The 18,169-nt window shown below is 38.4% G+C and overlaps 1 protein-coding gene across 1 annotated transcript; it reads left to right on the top strand.

The window, feature by feature from the left end:
* The first annotated feature begins 3,484 nt into the window (after positions 1–3,484).
* On the top strand, positions 3,485–17,717 carry gnsb (glucosamine (N-acetyl)-6-sulfatase (Sanfilippo disease IIID), b). The gene is made up of 13 exons (XM_080046214.1): positions 3,485–3,846; positions 4,832–4,891; positions 5,680–5,883; positions 7,189–7,254; positions 7,775–7,873; positions 9,685–9,852; positions 10,151–10,233; positions 10,999–11,117; positions 11,613–11,716; positions 12,369–12,470; positions 12,902–13,012; positions 13,710–13,820; positions 14,401–17,717. Exons 1-13 carry the CDS (start codon positions 3,688–3,690, stop codon positions 14,554–14,556), a joined length of 1,542 nt encoding a protein of 513 aa, XP_079902340.1. The 5' UTR covers positions 3,485–3,687; the 3' UTR covers positions 14,557–17,717.
* The last annotated feature ends 452 nt before the right edge of the window (positions 17,718–18,169 follow it).

Genomic DNA, 18,169 nt, shown 5'->3' with positions numbered 1-18,169 from the left:
TTTATTTCCTAGCAGATTTTGTAGAAAGTAATTATAATATCCATAAGTACGTTTAATTTAGTGCATAATAGCTGAAAAAACATTTTTGAATTATTTTTTTTTCCCTTAGAAAGGGTCTCATATGTCCATATTTCTGCATATTTTGGACCAAGGCCTAGTGCCGCCATCTTGAAAGTTATTTCTGTTATTTTAAACCCACAGAAGATGGCATGGCGGCAGTGGCGAAGTGGGTAGGGAGTTCGCCTCTGGTGTGCAGGGTCGGAGGTTCGATCCCCCGTCTCCCCGCCACATGTCGAAGTGTCCCTGGGCAAGACATTGAACCCCGAATTGCTCCCGATAGTTAGCTTGCACCCTGGTAGCTGCTGCTATCGCTGTATGAATGTGTGTGTGTGATTGGGTGAATGTGTACAAAACAATGTAAAGCGCTTTGAGTCTGTGAAAAACGGAGATAAAGCGCTATATAAGTCCATTTACCATAAATTGTAACTAACTTCTTCCATTTTACAGTCATTTCCTCTGGTTGTACATGGCCGTTTCCTGGTGCATGATGGTACACTGAGGCAGCTGGTGGTGGATGGTGCCCGTGGCTCAAAGATTTCATTCACTAGGGTCCACCTCCACCTCTTCAACAACCTTTTGATCGTTTCCTCAAAAAGGTATTTGGTGTGCACAAAATGGGACAATTCCTGAGTGACCATGATTTCACACATTTAAACCTGCAGTGTGTAGAATGTTGGGTTTTATTTCCCAGCAGATTTTGTAGAAAATAATTATAATATCCATAAATACGTTTAATTTAGTGCATAATTGCTGAAAAAAAATTTAGAATAATTTCTTTTTCCTTTAGAAAGGGTCTCATATATGTCCATATTTCTCCATACCTTGGACCAAGGCCTAGTCGCCGCCATCTTGAAAGTGTCATAGTTGGAATGTCATCAGGTGCATTGTTTAAAATTTAGAATTGTTCTTGTAGGCCACTGTAGCTTCTGTTATTATTCTAAAGGGGTGGGGTTACCCAGGGAGCGTTGCATTCTAGAACTTTGTAGAACTTTCTTGATGATGTCATATTACACACTGCACCTTTAAACCTGCAGTGTGTAGAATATTGGGTTATATTTCCCAGCAGATTTTGTAGAAAATAATTATAATATCCATAAGTATGTTTAATTTAGTGCATAATAGCTGAAAAAAGTTTTGAATAATTTTTTTCCATAGAAAGGGTCATATATGTCCATATTTCTCCACACCTTGGACCAAGGCCTAGTCGCCGCCATTTTGGAAGTGTCATAGTTGGAATGTCATCAGGTGCATTGTTTAAAATTTAGAATTGTTCTTGTCCTTGAAGGCCACTGTAGCTTGTTATTATTCAAAAGGGTTGGGGTTACCCAGGGAGTGTTGCATTATAGAACTTACGTGATGATGTCATATTACACACTGCACCTTTAAGGCCACGCTAAAAGGGTTTTGATTGACAATGATGTGCAAAGGAAACACTTGATATTTATTTACTTCATGATCCAGATCAGCTAACTGCATCGTTTTGTATCTTTTTTTTTTGTTTAACGAAACTATTTATTCATTCAGGTATTCAGGCAGATTCTCTGTTGTGGATCACGCCGTATTCCCAAAGCATGTGCGCATTGTGCATATGCTGAACGAGTCCCTGCGTCTGCCACCAGACTCCTTCCTTCTGCATCTCACTCAAAGTGGAACCGGACAACCCACCGCCATGCTGCTTGTTGCGGACAAGAGGTACGAGTGGTTCTTCATTTTTTTTTTTTTTTTTTTTTTTTTTTTTTTAATCCCGGTAAAGGGTTTTTTTCTCAGCCGAGCTAAGGGTGTAAGGGCAGAGGGTGTCGTATTGTATTGAATGTAAAGCCCACTGAGGCTAATGTCTATTTGTGATTTTGGGCAATACAAATAAAACTAATTTGATTTATAAATCTCCTTTAGCAGCTAAACTTCCATCTGTAATTACTGTCTTTTTGTCTTTGTGTCCTTTGCAGTTCAGATAAAGAGGGATGGATGAAGGCGCTGTATGGAGGCGTTGTTGTCTAAATAGTGATGAAATGAAACCATGAGAAATCTGCAATGTTATGACTTAAAACTTTTTAATTTAGTGTTTTTTAATTCTAATATATTTTTTATATATTTTGATAATTTGTTCATTAATGTTTATCCTCACTTCTCCACACATAATGTTCTGAATGATTTTTAAATGGTGCTGCTTGGAGGCATACTACACAACATGAAAGCATTCACGCACGCACTGAAGATGTCACTGATACTTTTTTTTAAAGAGTATTTTAAAAACTTAAATTGTACTTGTCTCACAATCGTTCCTTATTTTTCACATGATTTTAAAAAAAAACGTTTAAATTTTTTTTTCTAGTCGCAGGCTTGATTTGCACCACCAATAAAACCATGAAAATTCAAGTTGACTCAATCATTCATTCATTTATTTGAGCTGCTAAAAAAAAATGGTTGTTTGAATTTCTTAGAAACAAGATAGTCTATTTGTCTCATGCACATTAACACACAGTGTGTGTGTGTGTTGGCAATGACATTCTTAAGTCCCAGGCTCCTCTCATTAATGCAAAATAGGAAAAGAAAATGAGAAAAATGTAATGTCTCTAGAACTGTACGTTTTATTACATCTTAAGCCAAAAGGAACATCCTGTAAGTCCATGATTACAAACATGACAGTGAGTATTTTGAAATTAAGTTCCCCTCTCAAATTATGTCGCCTATATATTGGCGGTGCTCGTGGTGCAGTGGTTGGAGCGTTTCATCTCTGTTTCTCTAAAACTGTCTAATAAGAAGAAAAATGCCAAACTAATATTTAAAAAAAAAAGTGATATATTTATAAACAGTAACTCTGCAGGTGTTTAATAAGTTAAAGTGTATGGGGAATTACATGGAAATATTGCTAGATTAGTTTCAGATCCTCATTCTATGGAGATTAAGTTTTGTTTTTCTTGAAAGAAAACCTACAATAGTTCTAAAAAAAATTGAAGAGTAAAAAAAAAATGCTTACTTTAAAATAGATGAATAATCAATAAATAAATGTTTAGAAAAAGAATAGGCTACTAGTAAAATACAGATACAAGTATATAGCAGGAAATAAGAAAACTAAGAGAATATAGTAGGTTAAAAAAAAACTAAAGTTAATTTAAAAAAAAGCCTGAATTATAAAAAAAAAATAATAAAAATAAATAGTAATAAATAAATACTTATATAAAAAATGTGATAATATATTAAAACAAATAAAAATAAAATAATACAAATATATTAAAAAATATATAAAAGGACAATGTATCCTGATAAAACACATTTTCTATCTTTTTTTCAGAGTCAGTAAAAAGGTGAAGTTGTGTAAAAAATATTTGAACAGTTTGTCCTCTTGAGTTCTGTCACTCCTCCCACTGATCATATGACCACGCGACTTCACTTCCTCAAACTGACACGGCAAGAGGCTCGTGCGTCCAGTGTGTGTGTGTTTGTGTGTGTCTTATAATAGGTCCATGGTGTGTGTGTTTGTGTGTCCAGTCTACACACGCTCATTCACTCATCACATCCTCTTTCAAAAAGCTTGAAACCAAACCTAGCTAAATCTCTACCCCTCTGTCTCTCTCTGTCTCTGTGTGTGAGTGAGTGTGTGTGTGTGTAACCTATTATTTTGTCATAATGGCTGGACCGTGGCGAGCTCAGAAAGACCCCCTCCTCGCGCTACTCTTGCTTACCTGCTGCGTCAGGTGTGTGTCGGCGTTGGGGGGACCGGGAGATAAACCGAGCAACATCATCCTCATTGTAGCCGACGATCAAGACGTTCAGCTGGGGGGAATGGTGAGTGTGTCCCGCTAAACTTCACGGAAGTCACTAATACATTGTATTGATAAGGGGATTGATATGGTTAACGACGTGAGGTTACTTGTGACTTGGAGACTGTTTTTTAAGCGCCTACCTTAAAATACACATTTATTTTAGTATAATGTCTGTATTAGGCCTATAAGATATAATATGTAAACAGTAAAAGAGCTGGGACTAAAAAGTTAAAGATGCACTGTGTAACTTTGGGTGTGTCAGAGAAGTGAAACATGTTCTAAGATATATTCTCATAACTGGGTAAACTAACTTTCCTCACAGGAAAAACGTGATCCCTGGAACACTGTTGGAAGTTAGAAAGCTTCCCGAAAAGTTACTGTTTCACTGTCTGTTGTTGTTTACAGCAGCAGGGCCCACAGTTTGGTTTACAAACATATTCTAATCTTACGTTTGGTTCCAGGTTCCTCCAAACAATTTAGTTTTGATGATATAATTCTTAAATAACAAGAATTACATGTAGGCTAGAGAAAATGTTTTGTAAACTAACTGCAGGCTCTGCAAAAGTAACCAAATCCCCCTCCTCTGAAACTGCATAGTGCACCTTTTAACAGGAAAAAAATTTAAGGAACTTAAACAGTAAAAATAAAATGGCCTATATTTAATTATTGACTTACATAGAGCCATATTTTTATCTAAACCAGGTTTAAAGATGTATTTCAAATGTAAATAGTGACTTTAATGCACCGCCTACTCTACAGCTACATTCTGGTCCGCAGAGGAGGAACTTTATAATGTCTGTGTTTGTGCTCGTAAACCAAATCATTTTATTGTTTATAATACAGAGTAAATGTTTGTCCATTTAAAACATAATTTAAACGTGCGCGTGTGTGCGTGTGCGCGTGTGCGTCTGCGTGTGTGCGTGTGTGTGTGTGTGTGTGTGTGTGTGTGCGCGTCTGCGTCTGTGTGTGTGTGTGTGTGTGTGTGTGTGTGTTCGTTCTTTCCCCAGACCCCTATGAAGAAAACTAAAGAGTTGATAGGAGCCGCCGGAGCAACGTTTGTCAATGCTGTGAGTATATACTCAGTCATTCTGGAGAACGCTTGTTGTCTAAAAATCACTTTTTGATTCGAAAAATCAGTGAATATCTCCTCACGATACACAGCCTAGGCTCTGTAAACCGGCATGATGGCTATCTATGGTGCCCCGCCTTTGTTTACATACCAGTTTACAGAGTACACACACAGTACAGACAGGTAGTGGATCATGGAGAAAAACACAGACGCAAACAGACAAGGTTTAGTCAAATAAACATCTTAATTGTACATGTTGGACCTTTTGATTTATACTAGTATGAAAGAAGACATGTTATGGAAGATAAATAGACAAAATCTAAAAATTGCCCAGGGCTTGCTTTAAAAAAAACAAAATGTTTGCCTATAGTATCTTGCTTAAAGTAGCCTACACTGTTACATATCCTATCTTCATACCATTCTATGCTGTCTCCTGTGATTTCACATAGGCTAAAAATGTCGAAACTTGCCTTGCACATCCTTCTGTACATTGCTTTCGTGTACACACACACTCACACACACTCTCACACTCACTCACTCACACACACACACACACTCTCTCTCACACACACTCACTCACTCACACACACTCACACACACACACTCTCACACACACACACGCACACACACACGCTCTCTCTCTCTCTAACACACACACACTCACTCACTCACTCACTCACTCACACACACACACACTGAAGTCTGTCTACTTCAACATTTCAACATATTTCTGCTGACATTTCCCTCATTCTCTCTCTCTTCCCTATTTCCTTAATTCTAAAACAGTTCACAGTCACGCCTCTGTGCTGTCCTAGTCGGAGCAGTATTTTAACGGGCCGTTACCCTCATAACCACGAGGTGAGAAATAACTCACTGGACGGGAACTGCTCCAGTGTCCCGTGGCAGAAAGGTCCCGAGTCCGAAGCTTTCCCAATCTACCTCAACAAGCAGAAGTACCAGACATTCTTCGCCGGGAAATATCTCAACCAGGTTTGGAAATTATATTATATTATAATATACAGCTCTGGATAAAGATTAAGAGACCACTCCAAATGCTCAGTTTCTCTCATTTGACTGTTTATAGACATATGTTTGAGTAGAATGAACATTTTGGTTTTATACTATAAACTACTGACAACATTTCTACCAAATTCCCAGTAAAAAATATTGTCATTAAAGAGCATTTTCCATTAAGTAATGTAGAGATGAAGATTGAAGAAAAATCCAGACTGGTCTCTTAATTTTTTCCAGAGCTGTGTATATCTGGTTAAAGGGATTTTTAAGGCAGTTTTCAAGCTTGTATACATTCTAAAAAACACAGGGGGGTTAGCAAGGGAGCGCTGACATCTAGAACTTTCACCACTAGATGCCGCTAAATATTCCGATTTTACACACTGTACCTTTTTTTTTAAAGGTGCTACGAGGAACTTTTAAATATTTCTGAAACAGTCTAATGTTTCCTCTGATGATCATAAATTACATGTAACAGCAAAAGAGACCATCAGTGCAAAGAATGCTATTTTTATATAGTTTTTCTTAATGCCTTTTTTCTAAATGCATTCCTCTTAAAGGCTATTATGAATATTTCAGTTCGGATAAAAGTGCTGTACTTTCTTTATGACACTGTTTACTGCAACAACAGATATATCTCACCTCAGCCACTGTGTGTGTGTGTGTGTGTGTGTGTGTGTGTGTGTGTGTGTGTGTGTGTGTGTGTGTGTGTGTGTGTGTGTGATACACAACAGATATATCTCACCTCGGCCACACTGGGGAGGAGTTGTCCTATCGCCCCCTCTGACAAATCTACTTCCTTTAACACGTCTACATTTAACCTTTAACATTTGACTCATCAATATAAGAACAGTCCATAGGTTTCTAGTCATGCTAGCAGCTAAAAATAACGACGACTACTGAAGTGTGTGTGTGTAAATGGACAGTTCCGTTTACACACACAAAATGTATTCAGACAACACAGCTGTTTCCGCTGATGTGGTATTGCTGCTGCCTCTGCGTGTATCACAACTTTACTCCACTGCAAACCATATATTTCATTTTTGGTATTTTGTTTTATTTTTTCTTTATTTTATTTGATGTATAGTGTCTTTGAGAGAGCTCCAAAAAGCACAATATAAATGCTATCAATTCTTCTTCTTCTTATTATTATTATTATTATTGTTATTATTATAATCTCTGTAAACGATCAGCCGAAATGTAAAAATACTTCTGTGTATTATGTTGAAAATGTTGCAGTGTAAACAACCCTTATTTAATTTTTTTTTTCTTTTTTTTCTGCAGTACGGTAGAAAAGAGGCCGGAGACGTCGGACATGTACCACCTGGCTGGGACCACTGGAATGCACTGGTGAGAGACACACACACACACACACACACACACACACACACACACACACACACACACACACACACACACACACACACACACACACACACACACACACACACACACACACACACACACACACACACACGCTCACTCACTCACTCACTGGGGGGGCGGCTGTGGCGAGGTGAATAGGGTGGAACCTCAACTGCAGGGTTGGTGGTTCGATCCCCCGTCTCCCCGCCACATGTCCAAGTGTCCCTGAGCAAAGAGACACTGAACCCTAAAAATGTCTCCTGATAGTTAGCCAGCACCCTGCGTGGTAGCTGCTGCTGCTATCGGTGTATGAATGTGTGCTCCAGTCGCTTTGGAAAAAAGCGTCTGCTAAATGACATGTAATGTAACTCACTCACTCACACACACACACACTCACACTCACACACACACACACACACACACACACACACACACACATACACATACACACACTAGATATTTTCCAAAGAAATTCATATTTAATGTTTTTCTTCTTTGTTTTCAGGTGGGGAACTCTCAGTACTACAACTACACACTGTCAGTCAACGGCAAAGAGGAAAAGCACGGGGACAGTTATGAGAAGGATTACCTCACAGATCTCATAGTAAGTAGAAAAGCCCGACCAGGGGGCGCCCTTAGCTCAGTTGGTATGGCGTCCCCCCCCATGGGCCTCGGCCAGCAGCGGACCCGGGTTCGATTCCAGCCCGCGGTCGTTCTCTGCATGTCACTCCCCTCTCTGCCCCATTTTCAACTCTGTCTCTACACTATCAATAAAGCATAAAAAAAAAAAATGCCAAAAAAAAGGAAAAGCCCGACCATTGTAGCCTGTATCTGAGAATACTCCATACATGTAAATGCTTTCATTTAATACAAATTACAACAATTTTTTTATAAGTAAAAAGTATGCTGAAACAGTAAAATCTTCTAGCCTGGCACCGCCCGCCTACCTACTTCCGCTCAATTCTTATTTCCCTTCAGTAGTCAGTCAGTCTGGGTCTGCGGTATATTCGTGGGCTTTCTCTGGATACATTTTTTTCCTGTGCAATCAGCGAACAGAGGGAGTGGCTGAGAACGATGACGTTGAGGTCGTGCGCCAGTTTCAGTTGTAGTCAGAAGCCGGCACATGACGTACTGTACGTCACGACCAAACGGTATGCGATAGGGGCGACTGTGGCTCAGTTGGTAGAGCTGGTCGGCTGATGATCTAAGGGTTGGAGGTTCGATCCCCGCCCTGCCACCTGTGTCCTGGTTGTTGTGTCCTTGGGCAAGACACTTAACCTACCTTGCCTCGTGTGAATGTCGATAGTTAGCCTGCTATCGGTGTATGAATGTGTGTGTGAATGGTAACGTGGGAAAGGAAAACAGGTCTCCCTTGCAAAAGAGTCTTCGGTCTCAATGGGATATACCTGTATAAATAAAGGTTAAGAAGAAAGAAGATAGGTTGGCAGATCCAGAGTTTTTTGCCAATGCATATAACAATTTTTGGAAGTAAAAAGTATTCTTACACAGTACAATTTTTCTACCTTCAATTCATATATTTGTCACAAGTTTTTTTTAAATATATTTAAAGGATAAAAAAAAAAAAGCTATTTATTAATTATTTTATGTAAAACGTAATCGGCCGATACATCAGTTATCAGAATGTCTTACTCCTTAACATACCCCTCCTCCCCCCCAAAACAATCCATATTGTTCAAGCCCTAGTAAGTAGAAAAAACCCACTCTATTCCAAACACATAGGCTTGTACTGAGCATCATGTGATCGGCAGTATTGTCCATTACATTAGAACATCTATAGGAGCGTTTATGGACTGATTTTATAGGAAGGAATTCTGACTTCACCTCGAAAACTGTCTGTCTCAGCTGCTTTCAGACGTATATAAATGTACAGAGCGTTCTCTCAGTCACATGAAGGGTCGTCACCTCGTCATGTGACTCACTGGTTTGCCGTCTTATTATTGGGCTATCAATAAAGTTTTTACAAGAGCTGAACATTGTTTTTTCCACCTGCATTGCTCGCTGTAAATAACTGCAGAATTTTTCGTAATTTTATCAGTTAAAAAGGCCCTGTTAAATAAATACCATTCTTAATGTCTGTACAATATTGGATGGATGGATAGATGGATGAATAATGATAATAATCAAAAGTCAGAAATTGTGTGCATTTTTCACATTTTTGTGTAATTTTGTCATAGTGGACAGGTAAATCCCATTGAGACTGGAGACCACTGTATAGTGTTGTCAGTTTGGCAAGTTTATTTCTATAGCACAATTCAGACTTAATTCAGGGCCACTCAAAGTGCTTTACAGGGTCACGAAATACAAGATTAAAATACATCAAGAATACATATTAGAAAAAGTGAATTTAAAGTAGTAGTACATTAACAGTATATTTTTCCCTCTCTCTCTTTCCAGACTAACCGTTCCCTAACGTTCCTGGATAACATCAGTCCCCAGCACCCCTTCTTCCTGTTTCTCTCCCCGCCCGCGCCTCACTCTCCCTGGGATGCAGCGCCGCAGTATCAGAAAGACTTCCAGGATGTTAAAGCTCCTAGGGACGGCAGCTTCGACAAGCCAGGAAAGGTATGTAGGGCCATGTGTTTTTTTTTTTTTTTTTTTTTTTTTTTTTAATGTTTATTTGACAGGGACAATACATACAACATTGCCACAAAAAAATGGGAAAATGTGATGCATATAAGACGTCTAGCTTCAGCTAATTTGCAGTCTTTGTCCCTGTTAGCAATAATACATTTTATTTGACTGTTTTTTTTTTCGGAACATTTTGGGAGAGTTAAACAGTGTGGAACAATAAAAATTCAAAGAAAATAAGACAACTATAATGAGACTTGAGGATAATATTATTAAGTCTGTTTTTTTTCAGGACAAACACTGGCTGCTGCGTCAACCCGTCAACCCCATGACCAACAGCTCCCTCACCTACCTGGATAACGCCTTCAGGAAAAGGTCAATATATGAAAATAACAATCTTTTTCTTTTCTTGTAAATGTACAACCTTTAACCCTAACAACTCTTTTTTTTATTACTCTTATGGCTCTATAATTATTATTTTACTTTACTTACAATGTACCGGCACCTCATACGCTGTCGTATGAATGGGGAAATGTATTTCAGACATATGGAAAAATTTCAAATTAGTTCACAAATAAGAAAATTAAAAAGCATGCTACAGTTCAAACGGTTATATTTGAAAACCAGCATTGACCTTGGGGGTGCAGTGCTTGTGGTGTAGTGGTTAGAGTGCCCCCCCCCTCCCCCCCCATACAGCCCGGGTCGTTCTCGGCATGTCATTCCCCTCTCTGAAACATTTTATCTCTGTCTCTCCAAACTAGAAATAAAACTTGAAAAATGCCAAAAAAAAATGATCTTATGTCTGTGCATTTGACCAAAGCATTATGTAATGTAAGGGGCGACTGTGGCTCAGGTGGTAGAGCGGGTCGGCCGATGATCAAAGGGTTGGAGGTTCGATCCCCGCCCTGCCAACCTGTGTCATGGTTGTTGTGTCCTTGGGCAAGACACTTCACCCACCTTGCCTTGTGTGAATGTTGATAGTTAGCCTGCTATCGGTGTATGAATGTGTGTGTGAATGGTAACGTGGGAAAGGAAAACAGGTCTCCCTTGAGAAAGAGTCTTCGGTCTCAATGGGATTTACCTGTATAAATAAAGGTTAAAAAAAAATTTAAAAAATTAAATGTGTGTTCTGTCCTGCAGGTGGCAGACTCTGCTCTCAGTGGACGACATGGTGGAGCTGCTGGTGAAGAAACTGGACAGCATCAAAGAGCTGAACAACACTTACATTATCTACACCTCAGACAACGGCTACCACACAGGTCTGCCGTTCTATCATTATAAAATCGCTATTATAATATAATGAATGAGGTTTTTCTTCCCTCAGTCTTCCCTTGGCCCAGCTGTCCTGTTAATCCTAAACCCTACATTTTACCATGTGTGATGTCACACTAATTGTTTTCTAAAATGTTTGCATATTTATACTACATGGGATCTCAGAGTTCAATGCACCTTCATATTTCCACCGCCGGTGAAGTAGGTCTTTAAGATTTATGAATTGTCAAAGATGAAAATTATTATTATTTTTTTTTTAAATGTCACATTTTATGTCTTTCATTGTCTGCTTATATATTGTAACAATGGGGTTTTAATGTGGTTGAAGAGGCTTATGACCATGATGAAAAATATCATTGCATGCATGTATAATTGTGCAGTTGGACATGAAGGGTCCCCATTATTAACACAGAAGCTATTTAGATGTGGTTTAATGTGTGCATGCTGCCTCCTCATTATAATCCCGAGCATTGCTTTTCCAGGTCAGTTCTCTCTGCCCATTGACAAGAGACAACTGTATGAATTTGACATCAGAGTTCCACTGATGGTCCGAGGGCCGGGGATTAAACCAAACCAGACACTGCAGGTAACTCAGTCAGTCACTCAGTCAGTCAGTCAGTCAGTCAGTCAGTCAGTCAGTCAGTCAGTCAGTCACTCAGTCAGTCACTCAGTCACTCAGTCAGTCACTCAGTCAGTCAGTCAGTCAGTCAGTCAGTCAGTCAGTCAGTCAGTCAGTCAGTCAGTCAGTCAGTCACTCACTCACTCACTCACTCACTCACTCACTCACTCACTCACTCACTCACTCACTCACTCACTCACTCACTCACTCACTCACTCACTCACTCACTCACTCACTCACTCACTCACTCACTCACTCACTCACACACACACACACACACACACACACACACTCAGAATTTTTTATATTTTATGAATCAAAACAATCATTTTGAGGAACCTGGAACCAAACGTACCATAATAAGCCTACCATATATTTGTAAACAAAACTGTGGACCCCTAAATTCCGGTAACTTGTACAATTGTCTTAACCAACATGAAACACTAAAGAATCGTGATTTAAAAAATCTAAATCTTGATCCTGCCATAGAAAAATCATAATATAATATTTTTGCCATATCACCCACCCCTGTGTCTTTGCCTGTATTTTTGCTACAAAGGCATAAATGTGGCTGTAATCTTGTATGTTTCATCCTGTCTTCTTGTTGTGACCTCTCCAGGCTCCAGTGTTGAACATAGACCTTGCTCCCACCATAATGGACATATCTGGGATAGACCTTTCCGACGTCAATGTGGACGGACAGTCATTCCTCGCTCAAATGGTCTGTTCGCTTTGTTAAAGGTGCAGTCAGTGATTCTGGAGAACGTTTTTTGACAAAAAAAAATAAAAAATTCTTCAAAATCAGTGAATATCTCCTCATGATCCACACTACCTGTAGCGTACTAGCGCTGGAAAAAAATCCAGTGTTATAATACATAGCTTAGGCTCTGTAAACTGATATGTTAACAACGGGGGCCCACCGTGTAGCTAGCAACATGCCCGTTTACAGAGCCTATGCTGTGTATTACCACTGGATTGTTTTACTATACGGACAGGTAGCAGATAGTGCGGAGATATTCAACAATTATGACGAAAAAATTAATTGACAACAAGAGTTCTCCAGAATGGCTGACTCCACCTTTTTAAATGTCTTTCTTTTACTGTTTTCTATAAATTAAATTATTCTAAATCCTATAAACCATCTTATTTCAGGCGCCATCTTTGCGTAACGGCACAGCTCGGCCCTTCTTCCTGGTTGAATACACGGGAGAGGGACATCTCACTACAGATCCCTCCTGCCCCAAACTGGGTCCAGGACTCTCTGTGAGTGTCTGTCTGTCTGTCTGTCCATCTATCTATCTATCTATCTATCTATCTATCTGTCTATCTGTCTATCTGTCTATCTGTCTATCTGTCTATCTGTCTATCTGTCTATCTGTCTATCTGTCTATCTGTCTATCTGTCTATCTGTCTATCTGTCTATCTGTCTATCTGTCTATCTGTCTATCTGTCTATCTGTCTATCTGTCTATCTGTCTATCTGTCTGTCTGTCTGTCTGTCTGTCTGTCTGTTTGTTTGTTTGTTTAGCAGGGACAATGCACCGCTAATTAAATGTACCAGAGTTAGCTATTAGCTCATTTTCATCTGTAGTCCCCTAAAACAGACTCTTTAAAGGATTGCAATTGAACAACTGATTGACCGAAAATTGTAGCTGTAAAGGTGCACATGAAAAGCACAGTTAATACGCAAATAAATACTGTATGCATTAAACATTGCTCTGTAGGTTTCCTCAAAATAAAATAAAATAAAATAAAATAAAATAAAATAAAATAAAATAAAATAAAATAAAATAAAATAAAATAAAATAAAATAAAATAAAATAAAATAAAATAAAATAAAATAAAATAAAATAAAATAAAATAAAATAAAATAAAATAAAATAAAATAAAATAAAATAACTGATGATAAATGCATAATATCAATCATTCCTTTTTAACTGAATACTTTATGTTTCCTGCAGCAATGTTTCCCAGACTGTGTGTGTGAAGACGCTTTCAACAACACCTACGCCTGTGTCAGGACCCTGGACTCACAACAAAACCTGCAGTACTGTGAGTTTGCAGACAGCGAGGTAGGAACTGAGGATATTCATACATGTACAATGGTTAAGCATGGTGGCAACAGTTCTGCATGGTTTGGTGAAATTGTTCCTGGGTGAGCGTATACCCATGACAAAGGCATTAAGAAAAACTATATAAAAGTAGCATTCTTTGCACTGATGCTCTTGTTTGCTGTTACATGTCATTTATGATCATCAGAGGAAGAATTAGACAGTTTCAGAAATATTTAAAAGTTCCTCGTAGATACTTAAAAAAAATAAAATGGCATTATGAGCCTACTTACTTGGTTTTCAAGGAAAATACAGATTATGTATAATTTTAAAGTATGAATTTCTCAATTTAAAACATTTAAATATTAAGTTCCAAAAATGTTTTTGTTTTGTACAATAGCATACTATTTTCAAAATAACTGCGGTTTAAAAAATGTACCTGCGTGCTTTAGAATAAATAAATAAACAGAATTGATTAGTGGAAGCCCTGTATTAACACTAGGATGAAAATGTTATGCCTAATAATTGCCCAAACAATACGAAAAAACTTTTTACATCCGACATAATTAAGAACTACTTTTCCTCCTTCTTGTGTCCCCAGTCGTTTGTAGAAGTGTATAACCTGAGTGCAGATCCTCATCAGCTGGAGAACATCATCAAGAAAGTAGATCCGGCAATTCTCCAAACCATGAACCAACGGCTCATTAAACTGCAGTCCTGTCAGGGGGACAGCTGCAGAGACACACAGCATATCTAGATACGCCATACACACACAAGGGAAAAGGCTTGATTTTAAGCTATAGTGCGTAACTTTTTACATATAAATGAATGTTTTTTACATTTAAGTTATCGCCAAACGAGTTGACACAAAGTTGATTAAGCCTATTATCAGCTCCACAAAACTCTCTCTGTATTTCTCAGTATGGCAGTGTTTATAAACTGGTGTCGACCCCCCTCCCTGACACTGGTGCAGGAGCTCAGAAAAATCCCCAAGTAGAGCCCAAGAAATGTTTCAGTTGTTGATTCTACTGCGAAGAAAAAAACCTGGACGTACAGCAGAAGGTATAAAATCCATGAGCCATCACTGAAGGCTTTACCTCATGTTGATGGCGATGCACCGACAGTGTTGTTGTAATTACTCAAGGAATTTCGTCATGGGGGGCGACAGAAGTTATGCACTATAGCTTTAAGACCTTGGCCATAACATGTTAACCTACTGTGAAGTTAAGCCGTGCATCTTAAAGGGAGAAACTCAGGTGTTTAATATTATAAAATGGCTGCCTTGTGTTCAGCTGTTTCAGTTTCAGGGTCGTGGCATTGTGCTTGCTGGTTCACTGTCACTCTGTCATGGTTTAACTGGGACACTCGAATAGAACACAGCCACTGAAAAGGAAAAGGAATTTTTTTTTTTTATTATTATTTCTTATTCGTATTCATTATCAACACTTCTAAAGTTAATGTACTAACTTAAAGGTACACCGAGGAACTTTACGTTTTTGTTCATTCTAGTGGCCCATTTTTGGACAATAGCAGTAGTGTTTTTGCCACGCCAGCTGTTGTTCCTGGGTGAGCCGTATACCCATGACAAAGGCATTAAGAAAAACTTTATAGAGATAGCATTCTTGGCACTGATGGTCTCGTTTGCTGTTACATGTAATTTATGATCATCAGAGGAAAAATGAGACTGTTTCAGAAATATTTAAAAAGTTCCTCGTAGCACCTTTAACGCGTGACATTTTGTTAGTTTTTGGGTACATTTTTCTGGACTATTTATCTTCCTCTAGTCTCTAGAAAAGATAATAAGCATATTTTTCCTTGAAATTTGGAACTTTTCCTTTTATTTTGATCAGAAACACTTGTGTTTTTTCCGGACTATGACGAGCCAAATATCTTAGTTTTCTCTGAGCTGTGCTCGTATAAATCACTTTGAAGAGTTTAATTTAAAAAAATATATATATATACAGCTCTGGAAAAAAAATAGGACACCACTCCAAATGTTCAGTGTCTCTCGTTGTACTATTTATAGGCATATGTTTGAGTAGAATGAACATTTTGGTTTTATTCTATAAACTACTGACAACATTTCTACCAAATTCCCCCAATCAGTCATTACAGTAAGAGCATTTCCATTAAGTAATCTAGAGATGAAAAGTTAAGAAAAATCCAGACTCTAGACTGGTCTCTTCATTCTTTCCAGAGTTGTTTATATATTTTCTTTAGTTAAACTCTCACTCCGTTCATATTGTCTCTGAATACAAACTGCAATGTTAACTTTTACTTTTTGTTCTTTATAGTGTAACAGGGTCTAAACGGCCATCTGAGCGTTTTACTGATCGCAAAAGCACAAAGCATCATCAGTAGGCTACTAGGCACATGTGATTATTACTGTACCAGAGCCTATGTTAAGTTAAGTTATTTTTATTAGTCAATTTACACAAGATATATTGAAATTCATTCTTCGCATATCCCCTCTCAAGTTCCCACACTCCAGAGGGGGTCAGAGCGCAGGGTCAGCCATAGTACAGCGCCCCTGGAGCAGTTTGGGGTTAAGTGTCTTGCTCAAGGACACAATGGTAGAGAAGAGATGGTGCACAAACGATGCATTTTTGCTATGGTCATAAGGCAGACAGACAGACAGGCAGACAGGCAGACAGGCAGACAGGCAGACAGACAGACAGACAGACAGACAGACAGACAGACAGACAGACAGACAGACAGACAGACAGACAGACAGACAGACAGACAGACAATGGGCTCCAACTTCATTTTGACTGAAAGCAGACGTCCTCTAAGCTCCACTAGTAAAATGTCTCTCTATGTGCAGCGGGCTGTGAGACGAGAGCACAGGGACCGTCTACAAAGGGAAACACCCAAGAGAAACATATTCAATATTCAATCCCTTCACTCTGATACAGTGCAGCTATTAGTGGAGCTTAGAGGACGTCTGCTTTCAGTCAAAATGAGGTTGGAGCCCATTGTCTGTCTGTCTGTCTGTCTGTCTGTCTGTCTGTCTGTCTGTCTGTCCATGGAGCCCATTGTCTGTCTGTCTGTCTGTCTGTCTGTCTGCCTGTGTGTGTGTGTCTGTCTGCCTGTCTGCCTGTCTGTCTGTCTGTCTGTCTGTCTGTCTGCCGTATGACCATTCTCATATATTTATCTATGCAGCACTTTTATAATGAAATAAGTGGAGACCAAATGGAAACATTTTGACGACCAAATTTGTGCCTCAGATTTACCGATTTTTTTTTTCAACATTTTAAAATCTTGATTTTAGTTTATTAATAAATATTCCAGAATATGAATTGTAACGTACAGCTCTGGAAAGAATTAAGAGACCACTGCAAATGTTCAGTGTCTCTCGTTTTACTATTTAAAGGCATATGTTTGAGTAGAATGAACATCTTGGTTTTATATTATAAACTACTGACAACATTTCTACCAAATTCACAATAAGAATATTGTCATTAAGAGCTTTTTCAATAAGTAATGTAGAGATGAAGATCTAAGAAAAAATCCAGACTGGTCTCTTCATTTTTTCCAGAGCTGTATATTTGTTAGGAGGGTTTGTAAAGTGGAAGGTGAAGTTAAATAAATTGATGTGATACATTTTAGGATATTTTTCCAATTGTAAGATCATTAAAGGGAAATTTCACATGTGACATTTTTAATGAAACGCTTTAAAGGTGGAGTCAGTGATTCTGTAGAATAATTGTTGGTGCCCCTTTTTTATTTACATTCCCTTTGTTTATGTACCAGTTTACAGAGCCTAGGCTGTGTATTGACACTTGATTTTTCTTTCAGCACACACACTGTACAGACAGGTAGTGGATCATGAGGAGATATTCACTGATTTTTGACAACAAGCGTTCTCCAGAATCACTGACTCCACTTTGTCTTATGTTTTGCACTGACGAGGCTCACGTGCCTTTTCTTATAATGTGAATGTTTTTGCACTGTGATAAAAACTGATTAAAATCAAAAGAAGCATTTTAATACATTTGTTTGTGGGTTTTTTATGTATTTAAGTAGGAGTAGAAAAGTTAAAGGCCTACTTCACCGGTTGGAATATGAAGGTGTATTGAACTCGGAGATCCTATTTAGTATAAATGTGCAAAAAAAATTGAAATCGGATCATCTTAGCCTGAGAAAAGGCAGAAAGAGTGTTTTATGGTCTCACTGTCTAACCATACAGTTTCCTTACTGTGACATCACAGTAAGGGTTAGGATTAACAGGACAGCTGGGCCAAGGGAAGACTGAGGGAAGACTGAGGAAAGAAAAACCTCATTCATTATATTATAATAGTGATTTTATAATGATAGAACGCTGGTTCCGTATGGGTGAAGTATTCCTTTAAGGATGATCTTGTTGTAGA

This window comes from Ammodytes marinus (genome assembly GCF_949987685.1).
Source record: "Ammodytes marinus genome assembly, chromosome: 18".
Lineage (NCBI taxonomy): Eukaryota > Metazoa > Chordata > Actinopteri > Uranoscopiformes > Ammodytidae > Ammodytes > Ammodytes marinus.
Note: the sequence above shows the minus strand (reverse complement) of the source record. Positions and strands in the feature narration are given on the sequence as shown.

Coding starts and splice junctions, on each gene's coding strand:
- gnsb (XM_080046214.1), top strand. CDS start 3,688: ATGGCTGGACCGTGGCGAGCTCAGAAAGACCCCCTCCTCGCGCTACTC. Junction 11,118..11,612: donor AGACAACGGCTACCACACAG/GTCTGCCGTTCT, acceptor TTGCTTTTCCAG/GTCAGTTCTCTCTGCCCATT. Junction 13,821..14,400: donor GTGAGTTTGCAGACAGCGAG/GTAGGAACTGAG, acceptor TTGTGTCCCCAG/TCGTTTGTAGAAGTGTATAA.